This window comes from Chlamydotis macqueenii, chromosome 17 (genome assembly GCF_036417535.1).
Source record: "Chlamydotis macqueenii isolate bChlMac1 chromosome 17, bChlMac1.mat, whole genome shotgun sequence".
In the NCBI taxonomy this organism is placed as follows: Eukaryota; Metazoa; Chordata; class Aves; order Otidiformes; family Otididae; genus Chlamydotis; species Chlamydotis macqueenii.
This window is the reverse complement of record NC_141572.1, coordinates 10,378,474-10,393,534: the sequence shown is the minus strand read 5'-3', so window position 1 is coordinate 10,393,534 and position 15,061 is coordinate 10,378,474. Positions and strand designations below refer to the sequence as shown.

General features: G+C 44.8%; 1 protein-coding gene across 1 annotated transcript; it reads right to left on the bottom strand.

Annotated features, from left to right (window-relative positions):
- Nucleotides 1–2,760: 2,760 nt before the first annotated feature.
- On the bottom strand, nt 2,761–13,227 carry SLC2A11 (solute carrier family 2 member 11). The gene is made up of 12 exons (XM_010128994.2): nt 13,207–13,227; nt 10,533–10,631; nt 9,799–9,959; nt 8,315–8,439; nt 7,462–7,591; nt 7,118–7,266; nt 6,081–6,268; nt 5,658–5,768; nt 5,062–5,163; nt 4,856–4,931; nt 3,756–3,883; nt 2,761–3,097 (listed from the first exon to the last, which is right to left on the bottom strand). The coding sequence occupies exons 1-12, from the start codon at nt 13,225–13,227 to the stop codon at nt 2,897–2,899; spliced, it is 1,491 nt and encodes a 496-aa protein (XP_010127296.2). The 3' UTR covers nt 2,761–2,896.
- Nucleotides 13,228–15,061: the final 1,834 nt, after the last annotated feature.

Here is a 15,061-nt window from a genome sequence, read left to right as displayed (position 1 = left end):
CACAGACTCCTCTTCTAAGAAACAGATCTGCTGTTCCACTCATGCCCAGCATGATAGTAATACACTCTGGAAATGTTTACAGACTTGTCATTCAAAAATGCTGTATTTTTTAAAAAACGTAGTTTGAAAATATACTGAAAGAATCTTTAACTACTTATTTTGCAAATGTACATGTTCCTCCTTGCTGCAACCATCAGCAGTGCTGTGACTTTCATACAAAGCCAAAAGAAAAGAGATGGCTTGATTATGATTTTGAGAAGAAACTGGAAGAAACCACACCAGTCAACACAATGCCTGTGAGAGGCAGTATTAAACGAGGAGCGTTGCCCTGTTCTGTACCATGTTAGCTAATATGCTCTGTGGAGACAACCAAGAACATGCTGCACAGAATGTTCTGCTGTGATCTGAATCATAATCTAAATGACTGGAGTGTGGAATGGAAGCATATGGGCTCTTTAGGAAGGACAGGCAGGGGAGATGAGGAGAGGGTGTCGCCCTCTATATCAAGGACCAGCCTCACAGTCACAAACCTTGGTACTCATGGAGGACTTCACCCACCCTGGTATCTGTTGGAGGGACAACACAGCAGGGCATAAGCAATCCAGGAGATTCCTGGAATGTGTTGATGATAACTTCCTTCTCCAAGTGATAGAGGAGCCAATGAGGAGAGGTGCTGTGCTGGACCTTGTTCTCACCTAGGGGTAAGAACAACCAGGAGGGGCTGCTGGGGAACGTGAAGCTCAAGGGCAGACTTGGCTGCAGTGACCATGAAATGGTGGAGGTCAAGATCCTTAGGGCAGTAAGGAGGGCACACAGCAAGCTCACTACCCTGAACTTCAGGAGAGCAAACTTTGGTCTCTTCAGGTATCTGGTTGGTAGAGTACCATGGGATAAAGCCTTGGAGGGAAGAGGAGCCCAAGAAAGCTGGTTAATATTCAGGGAGCACCTCCTCCAAGCTCAGGAGCATTGCATCCCAATGAAGAGGACGTCAGGCAAAAACGCCAGGAGGCCTGCGTGGATGAACAAGGAGCTCTGGACAAACTTAAATACAAAAAGGAAGCCTATAGAGGGTGGAAGCAAGGACAGGTAGCCTGGGAGGAGTACAGAGAAACTGTCTGAGCAGCCAGGAAATGAGTTAGGAAAGCTAAAGCCCCAATTGATAGAATTAAAGCTGGACAGGGACATCAAGGGCAACAAGAAAAGCTTCTATAGGTTTGCTGACAACACCAAGCTGTGTGGTGTGGTCAACATGCTGGAGGGAAGGGATGCCATCCAGAGGGACCTTGACAGGCTGGAGAGGTGGGCCCATGTGAACTTCATGAAGTTCAACAAGGCCAAGTGCAAGGTCCTGTACTTGGGTTGGGGCAACCTCTGGTATCAACACAGGCTGGAGGATGAAGAGACTGAGAGCAGCCCTGCTGAGAAGGATGTGAGGGTGCTGGTGGATGAAAAGCTGTGTGTTTGCAGCCCGGAAGGCCAGCCATATCCTGGGCTGCATCAAAAGAAGCATGGCAGGTCGAGGGAGGTGATTCTTCCCCTCTACTCCAGTCTCATGAGACCACACCTGCAGTACTGTGTCCAGCTCTGGAGCCCCCAGCATAAGAAAGACATGGACCTGTTGGAGCGAGTCCAGAGGAGGCCACGAAGATGATCAGATGGCTGGAGCACCTCTCCTGTGATGACAGGCTGAGAGAGTTGGGGCTGTTCAGCCTGGAGAAGAGAGGGCTCGGGAGAGACCTTATAGTGACCTTTTAGTACTTGGAGGGCTTGTAAGAAAGATGGGGAGAAATTTTTAGCAGGGCCTGTTGCAACAGGACAAGAGGCAATGGTTTTAAACTAAAAGAGAGTAGATTTAGACTAGATGTAAGGAAGAAAGTTTTTACACTGAGTGTGCTGGAACACTGGCCCAGGTTGCCCAGAGAGGTGTTGGATGCCCCATCCCTGGAAACATTCCAGGCCAGGTTGGACGGGGCTCTGAGCAACCTGATCTGATTGGAGATGTCCCTGCTCCTTGCAGGGGGGTTGGACTGGGTGGGCTTTAAAGGCCCCTTCCAACCCAAACCATTCTGTGATTCTATGATGCTAAATCTCCACATCCAAAATAAGCTGCTGCCATAAGAGCTCCTCACCACATTCTAACCTTAGCAGAGCGCAGGTGTAAAACCCTACAAGATGCACCAGCAGTGTCTGTGAGAGCAGTGCAAACTGGGCTTTACTTGTGCTTTACAACATAGGGCTGGAAGACAACAAACAAGCTGTCAAGAAAACCAGTCCAGAATAAATGGTTTGCAAAACAATGCCCAAAAGTCAGTTGCATAATAAGCCACTTAGCAAGCACTAGAAGCTTTCTTCCTAATCCAGCTGTCACATGCTTTTATAGCTGAAAATAATTAACTGCTCACTATTGCTCAACAAGTAGGGGTCTATTTAAAATCACTTAATAATAGAAACAACGGGAGCACCAAGACAAGGTCCTGGTGTCTGAAAACAGAATGTAATCGTATTAATTTCTAGGTTAGAGAGCCCAGACTCAGAGGCAAGGAAGGAAAGGCTTCTGAGATGGAAGTTACTGTTTGGATGGAGAAGAAATACAGAAGAAATTCAGAAGAAATTGGCTAAAGCATTGCATGGTGTTGTTTGATGATAAGAGAATAAGGCATTATTTGGTCACTATCTAATAGGGATTTTAAAATATGTATGTGTTACTTAGCAGTAAAAACTGAAAATGTATTATTACACTTCTGTTGGGATTTATCAGTTCAAGTATATCTTTTCAAGGTGAACCTAAGAACCTAGGAGTAATGCATTGTCCCTAACCCTACTTCTTTCTTTGTGTCCCTGCAAGATAACATAACCACTGCTGAATTTCCCCCAGATGCCATCCTCCTTTCTTCTGCTACAACACGGTGGATTTGATCTCTTCAGGGCCTTTATAAAAAGCAGCACGGGTGTGAGCTTTGAAGTTCCGTTTCTTGAACTCCTCTGAGATTTCCAGGAAGGACTTTCCCTTTGTCTCAGGAAGGAAAAACCCAACGTAGAGTGCCGTGCAGACGCAGACCACAAGGAACGGGACGTAGCAGAAATGTGCTAGGCTTTTCTGAGGAGGAGGGAAAAAACAAGATACTGTTAGTGACATTCTGTATGATGACAAATAGGCCACTGATCCCTGTTCCTGCATGGACTAACTTCACCCAGGGAGCATTTCTGTGCACCCTGGTGAGGGCCTCATGTGCCTGGATGCAACAGCTCCCCAGCACAGTTTGGGAGATTTGACACAGCAAGAAGAATATCTCAAAATGTTGTCTTCTGCCTTTCTCTCTATATATAATCGTATAGAATGCGGACCCACAGTAGGAAATAAGACAGGATTGGATATTGTGGAGTTCTGCTCCTTTTGCTTCAGGAATCACCTTAGGGAATGGTGCCAGGGTCTGACCAAGGGGAATTCCATCACATCTCTAGTCCCGGCTGTTCTCAGCTGGAGACAGAGGAGGAATATTGGTCATCCATGCTCCAAATTAATCTGCTTCCAGCCTCACATCAAAAATCACCATAGGGAACACGGAGGAAGTTTGGTTTAGAGGAGTTCTGACCACTTTCCTCATAAAGGCACTTTTTATGGCAGTGCTATCTTGCTATGTGTCTGCAGCTTGCGATATTGCAGGCCCTGTCTCTTTTCACGGTCGCTATCAGAGCCTCATGCTTGTATAAAACACTGTGGAGCTGCAGGGCATCGCTTTGCCTTGGGAACCCACCACGATGAATGGAAAGGCTGTTCCAACCAGAAACAGGTTGAACCAGAGCAGAGAGCCACAGATCATGTAAGCAGCTGGCCGGGACATCTGATCAAAAACCTCTGTGGGCAGAACTCCTGTTACACCAGCTGGAAAAAGAAATTGTAAGAAAGTTAATAATACTGTTGATATGTGTTGAGGAGGACACACACTAACAAGAAAAAATCAACATGAAGTATATGAGAACAGTAAATTATTCTTCAGTAAATTATTCTCACTAGACAATAACACCAGAACAAGTGGTAATAGAGATTAACGGCAGTGGGGAAGCCTTAGGTTAAATATTAAGGATTGGCTAATTTTTCAAACTCTCTCATGTTAAAATGAACTGCTGAGAAAGGTTTGGTAATCCACATTATTCTCACTAGGATCTGACCGTAAGAATGGCTTATTATTAATTCAGCCCTATGGCACAGTAGGAACTGGGACAAGAAATTTCTGCCAATTCATGTGGCATGTGACACTGGCAGCCCTGGTCTTTTCTTACCTGCCTTCCTTCAAACTCATGTAAGCGAACAAAGCCTCACATCTACTCACACACCAGACAAACATCTGCACACACACAGCCTACGTACTGCCCCCACAACCACAGAAACTAACGCGTTCTGCCAAGAAAATGCCTGTTAGTAGGCTAACAAATAGATGTGGAAATTGTGCTTCCAGGGGCAAGTAAGTAATCAGATTACATAGCTGTCAGTCTCTAGGATTAAAGTGAAGCTTTAGAAATGTCTAAATTAGAAAGGTCTACAGCCCTATCGGATTGGGCAGCACAACAAAACCTTGTTGTCCATTTAAGACAAGATTATCGCCTCCAGGTGCCCTCACAAGATCACTGTAAGGAGAAAGGACTCAGAACAGCACAGACTGTCCCTGCACAACATTGCTTTGCCAGGGGCTTGCAAGCTCCCATGAAACAGCTCAAAGCTGCTGGCAGAAATTGCCTCATTCCTTTGGCTGTCCTGTGGCTAAAGAGAGTCTGAGAGTTTCCATAAGCTGCTTGCACACATCTCCAAGCCCCTGCAGCACCCAAAAGTTTCAGTGAAAGCACTCAGGGAACTGACCTGGTCCGATTCCAAAGCTCAGGATATAGGCGAAAATGCAGGCCATGCTGAGATAGGGCATCCAGCTAATCCGAGTCTACAGCCACAGAGACCAATGGAAAACCAGTGAGGGCACTTACACTTATTTGTCACCTCTAAACACCCAAATCATATAAAAGGCAAAGCCCAACTCCGTTCTACTTAAATAATTAATGAAAGTTTGTTACCTGCTGGCTCAGAGCGACCATGAAGACAATGGCCCATCCTGCCATAAGGATATATCCTCCCAGGAGCAGTGGCCTACGACCGGCATAGTCTATAATCATGTTCTGCACAAAGTAACACAGTGAAATAAACCAAGATATTTAACCTGTGTTTATATTTCTCACCTGCTCCCTCTCCCCATTTCAATACTCCGTGCCTAACTCGCTCTACAGCTACTTTAAGGATGTTGTCCACTTCTTAGCAAAAAAACAAGAAAGGTCATTCAAAGGAAAGGGTCTGCTGGCAGGAGGCAGGCAAGAAGGGTGTTCAGGGGAGATGAGAATGTCCCAGCTGCAGCCAAAGCCCTGCCACTATCCATCCTGACACAAAGCAAGAGTTACGCTTTTTAGAGTTTTCAGGCAGTGATGAGGATGCAGAGTCTGACAAAATACTTCTGCATTAACCTGTCCACATGAGTGCTGAGAGACTGCCTGACTGCGATGCATAAAGGGCTTCCTTAGCAGGAAAGGCTAAGGAACGTAAATCGGAAATTTGTAATTAACAGCATCCTCACTGTCAACAGAGTCTGCAGGCTAGCAGAATGCATTAAGGGTCTCACACAGGTGACGGACGTGATCAGTTCACAGCTCCCTGTGCCGATTACAACATATGGGATTTTGTCCTGAGGAATTCCAGCCTCTTGGAACACATAAGCTGCATAAAAATACATCTGTGGAGAGAAGAGAGGAGAAAGCAGAAAGGGAAAATGTGTGAAAATACATCCCATTGTTCTTCCCGAAGGCCCATGCAGATAATGACTAATGTGCTGTCATACAGGCTATTCTGGTAACACCCCTCTGAATCTTGCCATAGTGCACAGCCGTACTTTGGCAACCCAGCATCTGAAGTTTGAAGGTCTCCATGGGCAGAGCAGACCACTATTCGTTCTTCTCCTGCAGCAGGAATGTTAAATCCAAGATCTTGCACCCATGTCTCATGAAACAGTGCTGCCGCTGATTGCCGCGGCTGCCAGGCTGCTTACCGAATCATTCCCGCAGAGCTGCATGGCGCTGCTCAGCACAACGATACTCATCAGCTGCCACCTCAGAGCTGGATTTTGGAAGAGCTCCCAAGGGTTCTTTGCTCTCTGACCTTTAACGGCAGCCTGTTCAGCCAGCATTTCTTCCAGCTCCGCGCTAAAGTCACTGTTGCCTCTGAGCTTCTGCAGTGCTGTAAGGACAAGGGAACCTCTTATCCCCCGAGCTCTGCCTTCACTTTGCCTGCCCTGCAGGGTGAAGGATCGAGCAGCAGGTGATGGCTGCAGAAAACTGTAGGACAGAGTCTGTGATCGTGGTGCTACCTTCACAGAGATGGCCAGTTTGGTGCAGCCGCTTGAAGGATTTAGGGGAAAGGGAGTGAAAATCCCTCACCATTGTTTGACAAGAGAATATTTCCAACCAATGCCACTTCAGCAGCCATGCTTCTCATTCAGATCTCAAGTGACTTCCCTGGGAAATGCAGGCAATTAAGATGTTCTTGGTACACAGCACATATTTCCCAGAAAATCATTCCAGCTGCTCTGTATTCAGGGATTTGTGTGCTTCAAATCTAAGCAAAATCCCTTAATATGAATTGGCTTCAGATTTGGTTATGAGCTCTTCAACCAGCATTTATTTCACTTCATAGTTACAAAACTTATTTGCCATTGTGAACACAAGTCCCACTTTTTGACCCTACCATTGTAGCAAAAAAAAAAAAAAGTCTTTTTGCAGGAAGGTGCCTTTCAATTACCTCAATAAATAAAAAATATTTAAGATTATAGAATGTTCTTTAGTTTGGAAGGAGGAAGTGAAAATATTTGGAATTTGATATGACTCTTCCTACGTGTAAAAGTTGTGGCAGCATTCTCAAAAGGTCAGGGCCCAAGTTTGTGCACAAACAGGATGCAAAAAAAGTGTACATTCATCTGTGTTCAGAATTACTGTGGTTATTCATATCCACTGGACCTTCTCACTGTTTATCTGCCCAGTCAGTAGATCTCACACACTTAGTGAGAGGCTGACAGTCCCCTAAACTCACCAGAGATGCAGGATTCTTTATCTCCACGGTCAATCAAGAGGTATCTGGGACTTTCAGGGAACCAAGGCAGAGCCGTGAGCTGGATCAGGGCAGGCACCACGTTGCTGGCTAAAAGGAATGGCCAGCTCTCCTCCCCTCCTAGTAGCTCCCTAAAGGAAACAAAACAAAACAAAACAAAAGCCAACGTAATTTGCACAGTACAACCTGGCAAGGGCCCAGCATCCTCTGCTGTATGTGGACACTGGAAAAGAAAGAAAAGAGAGGGGTAGTAAAGGGGAAAAAAAAGATAAAAAAGGTGAAGAAAGATTTAATAAGTATAAACTAAGCTTCTTGCTCTACATTACCTGAGTCCAACAACCTGCCCCAGCACCAACCCCAGGGCTGTAAACGATGCAGAGGTCAAGGCCACAGCTCCTCTGAGCTTCTTTGGGGCACTTTCTGCCAGATACATGGGCTGAATGTTCATGCTTACACCTGGGAAGGCAGACAAATACTGACCTCAGCTTGCAGGCAGAGGAGATGAGGACAAATGCAGTCAGCCACCTCTCGAGGTTGCCGGCTGGACTCTTCTGTTGCAGCCCATGTGATGACTGATCTACCAGTGCTTATTATTTACCCAAAGTTTCAATTTCACTCTTACTCATTGTATAAGCTACTAAACATATATTTTCATACCCATGAGTAGTCGTGGATAACAAAACTGAAACCTGCCAGGGCCTCAGTTCTGTGGTCTTTTCAGCACCACATCCAATGTTATAAGTGATGTTTCCCTCTAGTACCCCGCTTTGGGAGGAAGATCATATTTTAAGTCACTTGTATCAATCATTATTTTCTTGGATGAACTTGTAGAAAAGCTTTAATTCTGGTTCTTATGCTGGTGAATGACTGATAACATCCTTACAAGCAGATAGGGACCGATTTTCAGCTCCCAGGGCTCCCCTCCCTGCATGCAGAATGCACACAGATACTCACATTTGTATTACACAAAAAAATCTGCCTGTGTATGCTTAAAAAAAAAGTCCTTAGAAACAAAATATAAAATCTGTATATACAGCTTCCTCATTCCTGTACCTGTGTGTGGTCAGACTAAAGTATTAATTGCTTTAGTGTCTTGGATCATTCCTATTTAAATATATTCTGTTTCTAATTGATACTTGTTCTCATGTTTGTCCTGTTATGTTTCTCATGTTGCCGTACCTGCATTCACACCAGTAAAAAATCTGCTGACCATAATCATTTCAAAGGATTTTGCCATTCGGCTGAATCCTGACAAGACTGCGGCTATGATCACAAAGACATTGTTCAGCAGCAGGGACATCTTCCTTCAGAGAGAAAAGACACAGTTGTGAGCACGTGTGTCAGGTTTGGTCATCAGATAAAACATTTCACATGGCAGATCCAACCCGACATGCCGGGAAGTTCAAGGTGGGCTGCTCAGCTCCACCACAGACCATCCTGGTTACCCAGAGCCCTGCATGAAGTGTCCATGTACAGATGGCAGATCAGCAGTTTTGGTGTCTTGTTACGAAAACAGGAATGAGCACTGACAGGTAATCTGCGTGGCTGATACAATTAGGGTCCCCTCCAGCTACCAGCATGACCACAGGATGTCCCTGCAGTGCTGATTTTAGGCACATGGAAGGCATCTTGAGGTCCTCACCCAGACTCGTGGCTCTTGCACTCACACAGTTTCTATTGGAATGGAAAGGAGTATTCCTTCAGTGAGTCATACGCGTTTTGGTCTGAAAATCTTTTTTTCCTTTATTCATGATGGGATATGATTTTATTGCAAAGCACTACAAGGTAAAACCTCTAAACTTTTGCTTGCATAAGGAAGCCATATCCTTTCCAGATCTTCACAACCATGAAACAAGTGAGCTACGGGAGACAGTCCTCCAGCTGCACCCCAAACCATAATGGTGTGTGCTTCGTCATATAAGAGGAACAAATCAAAGTGATAGCATATAGAGGAAAATTTCGGGGTCAAGAGAGAGGCAGGTAAAATCTAACTTCCTATTAGTTTATGTTAGTGACACTTAACACTTTTTTTTTTCTGAAGGTAACTGGGGATAGAGCTGTGTATGAAAGAGAGGTGAGAAGAGACAGATATTTTTCAGAGACTCAAGCACAGGGAGAAAAAGGCACTGTGAAGATTCAACAAATACTTCCTGAAATATTTAAGTAAAAAATGTATATACAGCCTGTGAGACATGAGGACCTGGGGTGCAACAACTGCTCTTTCCAAATACCCCTTGTTTTTCCAGAGTGCAATTCCTACAAATTCCCCCAGTTCATTTTGAAGAAAAATCTTTGGTCACTTCCGTCATGATTTCATATTTAAAAGGATAGCGGAAAACTAGGCACAAAAATGATGGTGACTATGTAGGTGGTTACTGTGATATGGAGTTGAGCTGAAATCCTTGTAGCACTTCAGCTGGGTCAGAATACGATAAGAAGATGATGTGGGGAAAATAACTGTTCCCCGTTGTGTTTTGAGACATGAAATACTGCCATATGAGGTAGTTTCTCCCTGGCAGCTCATGTTAACGGCAGACTGATCTGCGATAGAAAATATGTTTTCATGATTTTTAACTACAACGGGCATTGTGCTGTAGTGCACATAATTCTTCTTCGACTAATGAAAGCTGCAAAGCTTAAATTAAAATCCAGCACCCTCTTACCTTCCCAACATGATGGCCATGGGACCAGCAACAACAGCCCCCGTGAGTCCTCCCAGAGGGTAGGCAGAGACGGTGAAAGACCACAGCAGCAGTATGACGTTGCTCTCAAGGGGAACGCCTGTGCGGTCCAGCCAGGTTTCGTTCATGAACGTCTGAATGTACTGAGAGGGAAGGACAGTGCTGCATAACCACGACACAGAGCTGAAGGACACTGAGACATTCAAAGGTTTCCTTATTAACCTATCTGTTTATTCTGTTTTCATGCCTCCAAACTTTTAGTTGAAAATAGCTTCCAATTCTTAGATGTGTTTTTAACAGAGGGTTAAGAGTGTAAAACTGTAGCTATTGAAAAGTTGTATTTGGTCTGTATCTGTATGTAGCTATCTTGGATAATTTTAAGATGTATTTCATGGGTCCAACTTTGAATTTAAGGGCAAAAGTCAATTTCAAAGGATGCAGGTTGGATAATTTTAGAATTAGATTTGCTAATGCAATCGAAACAAGGCTTTTAAATGATTTCTTGTGACACCAGGTCCTGCTCAAGTGTGGTTCTTGACAACAAAGTCCTATACATCAGCTATGAACTACACAGAGGGAACAACACACCCTTCCCTTCCAACCCTCAGTATTTGCAGACTGTGTATTTTTCGTGACGGGCCAGTGTTCACAGCCAGACTGAGGACACTAAGGAAGCGTCTCTCTCAGGAGGAGGCTCTCAGACCAGCAGTACTTACTGAAGTCGGAGCATTGATGATGGAGATGTTGTAACCATATTGGAAAGTGCCTCCAATCCCAGCAGCACATACTGTCAGGATCAGGATCTTGCTCTGAAGCTGAAGAATGGATAGAAAATTAATCCTTGCACAGAATACAATGGCTCAACAGACATTTGCTCCATTTACACTTCGAGTGGTGTGGAGTGAAGATTAGGACAGGCTTCGAATCTCCCATTGTAAAATGGGAGGCATCAAAGACAGAAAAAAACCCCAGATTTTTAAACTATCTCCCTCCACTGCAGAACAGCATTAATAATTCATTGCCATTCACAAAGAATTTGGAACTGCTTTGAGGCAAAGGCCTGCAAGTGTCTTTGGTTTAATATTTAACGTGTATGCTTACAAAAAGTCAGTTCAACAGCAGTAAATACCGGCAGAAACTGGTGCTATCGCTTCAATTAATGCGATTCATTACAAAACCCTGTGCTAACATGATGAATTATCCAAGCAGCATTGCCAAAGTTTAACGACCTCTGTCTCATTTCTAGCTAAGCTCTATGGGACGGAGGTTCCCTGTGGCATGGGGGATTTTCTCATGGCCGTTTATATCCCATACATTTCTGATTCATTGGCATGCTCTTTCTTCTACCTTTTCATTGTAATTGCACAGATTTTAGTTTAAAAATGAAGTGCCTTTTCTATGCTTCACATTTTGTACAGAACAGACAATGTCTCTCTCCTGAACTTTCTCATTACACAGTTGTTCCTACATGTTCCTGTGTTTAGCAGTGTCTAATCGCATATTCAGCCAGAATATTTTCTACGTCTTCAGTACTATGATATAGGAGAAATATGCGGCAGACAGTGGATCCTGTTCTGGTCTCCTTGAGGTCATTTCTTCATCAGTATTGCCCATTGCTTTATTGCCATCTAACACCGTGGCTACGCCTTTGGAAGCACGGGCAGGTGAATGAGGCTGCTTCATGCAGCATCGTGGGATCAAGGTGTTGGTATAACAGTGGGCTCTCTTGACTTTCTGACAGATGTAGAACAAGCTGTCCTGTCTGACACAGCATGGGAACTGAGATCTCACTGGCAGGCTTGTGAGCAAAAAAACCATGAACCTTTTTTCCCCTTGCAGTAAGATGCCCTGAATGTTATAGTATAAATGGGTGTCCCACATCAGAACAACACTGGGGCTAACTGTGGAGAGCCAGGGACATTGTGTAGAAACTTTCTAAACAGTTTTGTTAATCTTTCCTTCTCTGTCATGTTTGTAAGCCTCAGGTCATTCTTGCCACTGCTGCCTGGACACTTTCCTGAGTGACTCTGCTTTCAAATCGACCTACTACGTCTGTAGGAGAGCACAGCTGGGTGTCAGCAGCATCAGGTCTCCATGTTCACCCCACCATCAGTGAACATCCCTTCCTCGCTGCAGCCACACCACCCTGTTTGTTGGTCTGTCTCTGCATCACCTCCCATCCCTCTCAGTTCACACCTACTTTGTGCCTGTGCCTTTGGTTTCCCCATCTGCATGTAAGATCTGTGCCCTGATGGTGTCCTTGGACTAGGAGCACTGTACCATGTCTCAAGACCACTCTGAGTTCGCTGGGCACCCCTGGCCTTTAGCCTGACACCTCCTCCACAATGTTTTGGGTGGCCCAGGGCCAGCATGGCCTTTGCCAGCCCCCTGCTTGCACACCCCTCCCAGTGGGACAGCTCTGCAGGTGACACAAAGAGCCCATGCTCAGGCTTGGCTGTCCCCCAGCTATTGCAGGGCACCTCCGGCTAGATCGTGTTTATCTACATGAAAATTACGCCATTGACCCTGAGAAGAACTTAGATATCCCACTGATGGGGAGCTCTTTCTGCTCTATCTGTTAATTTTTTTCTTACAGAGCCATCTACCAAAGAAAAGGTAAGTTTTGCCTAGTTTCCTAATAACTCTAAAATTATAAATTAAAATAATTTTAGCTTTTTCCTTTCCTCAAAGACTTTTCTTGTAAATAACTTCCATACCAGCCTGAGACAGGACATTCTCCCAGAACAGAAATTAAGCCAGACTGTTCCAGCAAGAGGAGGCTGAGCTCTCTCTTGTCCCAGTTAGAAGCAAGTAGATTTCACTTCTTCGCGCCTTCCTCAGCTGCATCACTTCCCTGTCTTGTTACTGGGACCTGAGCTAAGGATTGTACCTGGTGTCTCTGCTCTTCCCAGTTATTCTAGTTCCCCAAGTGGGAGAGATTTCCTCTCCCTACAGTAGCATGTTTCTTCTTTTTTAATCACAGTGCCTAGGGACGTAACACTCCTCCTGCTCATTTCCCCACTTTCACTACAGAGTACATCCCCTGTCAGGTCCTGTATCACAGAGCTCTTTTGTGGCCATGGGCTAAGGGAAAACGGTTTGCTCCTCCCTTCAGGAGCCGCCAAACAGTTCAGTGCTCAGAGCCAAACTGTATGTACAAGGTGACCTTCCCAAACCTTCCTGAACACCCGGCTTCTGCGCTACTGTCCCAGCCACAGCAGTGGCGTGCAGCTGCCACGAGAGCCATTAGTCCGTCAGCTTTATCCCAAGGGCTCTGATGAGTTGGACAAATAATTTTACAAGAACCTGGTGGTATTTACACAGCCTTATAAAGATAAAAATTTAAAAAATAGGTTTGTCAACAATAATAGTAAAATAGATGTTTTTTACCAGTCTCTGCAGCTTGTTCATCCTCTTTGGTAGGTTTTCCTCTGTCTGCCAAAGCCGCTGGTACTCTCAGCAGTGCTCGAAAGGATTATTTAAATCTCCAGCATAGCAATGTGTATTTAGTCACCCATTAAATTAGGATAAGACACTTGACTTGGCAGGTGTTTTGCCAGCTGATTTACATTCTCAAAATGGGGCTGCATGTTCATTATCAAGACAGTTCAATTAATTTCGTTGAAAGTACAGGACAGTTTGGGGAAATGATTCTGCAAGATCCAGAGCTGCCTAAATCTTCTGGAAGGCCAGTATGGCTTATGGCATAAATTCCTCCCAAAGGGTCTGGCATAGTTGCCCTGTAGCGTTTGTCTGATTAAGTGCAATCAAAGCAGGAGTAAACTACAGCTTTTTTTTCTGACTATATTTGTCTTGGAACCTAATTGAGGATCTGAGAAACAAACCAGACTATTTCCCTTGGTCCTGTCAGTGACGGGAATGAACGAGCCCCAAACCTTTCAAACCCCTCGTTATGCCAAGCCCTGTCACTGTACTCCTGTCTGTGTCCTGGTGACATACAGGCAACCCGGCTGTTGCTGACGAGGGACTGCACACTGAGGGACAGAAGTTTGCAGTCCTGTTTCCTCTCCACACCCTGGCTCAGGGCGAACAGCAACACTGGCGGCACTCGCTTTCGTCACCAAACAGTCACCTCTAACTTTCATTTCACAGGAGGCACAGCGCTTTGCTTTTACATATGCCCTGCGACTTTTTTTTTGCTTCTAAAGTGCATAATACATAATACGCATCACATTGTATGTTATATTAAAGTCATGTTACGTAATATGGAAAATACCTACCTAATAGGTAGCATTGCACATAAACCTGGTGCTGAGGTGGGCATGGGAGAGCAGGCTGCTGTGGGAAGAATGAGTATCTGATGAAAATGTTTGTTTTGAGTTGTTACACCCTCTCACACAGCTTTAGCCTGCTGTTCTTTAAGCCTTGTTCTCCTACAGCGTCAGAGGGCAGCGAGAACAGCCCTTCTGAGGGCAACCAGGGCTGATTGTACCAAGGACTAGAACTCGGTTTGTGCTTGGGCGATATTGATCAGGGAGTCAACTGAGCTTCCCCGTAGTTGTTCATAGAGGCACGGTGGAGGAGCCTTCGTATGACGCATTTATGTCACACCCTGGGAGTACAAAATTGAAACTCAGTTCTTTTTTAGTATCTTGGTTAAAAATTAAATAGTTTTAGGCAGTACATCTCTACCCCCAAGAAGTTCCAGCTAAATTCTAACGAGTTTAAAAGGTTTCATCCCACTGTAATAGTGGCTTCTTCAGTGAACTTTCACCTTTGTCTTTTGGCTTATTTTTCACTAGGTGTGAGTGTTATACTTGTCCCTTGCTAACTACCCATCATTTAACCAGGCCAGAGTGGCTCACAGGCCTTGTGTAACAGGTTTGGCTCATGTGGTAGTTGCTTATGGTTCCAGAAATCCTTCCCGTTTCCATGTAAGCTGCAGAAGACAGCAAGGCGGCAGGAACAGCAATGACAGGCTTGCTTCTTTCTGTAAAAGAGAAAGGCACTCCCCAGCAGTGCGAAATGGTGTATCCTCATGAATCCTAGAGATGGGGGCCAGTGGAGATGGAGGGATACTTCATTGCCACCAATAGTAGCAAAGCTGCTGTTTCACATACTATCTGGCCTTTGGCAGTAATCATGGTATTTCAACACCCTTTCATCCTGCAGAGTGCACTTTGTGAGGGGCCTGACAGATTTCAAAGCATTTAAAATAAGTGAAACTTTTTTTTTAAATGCCTCTTTGTCCCTACTCAGGTTTTACTACACCTGGATGGAAATA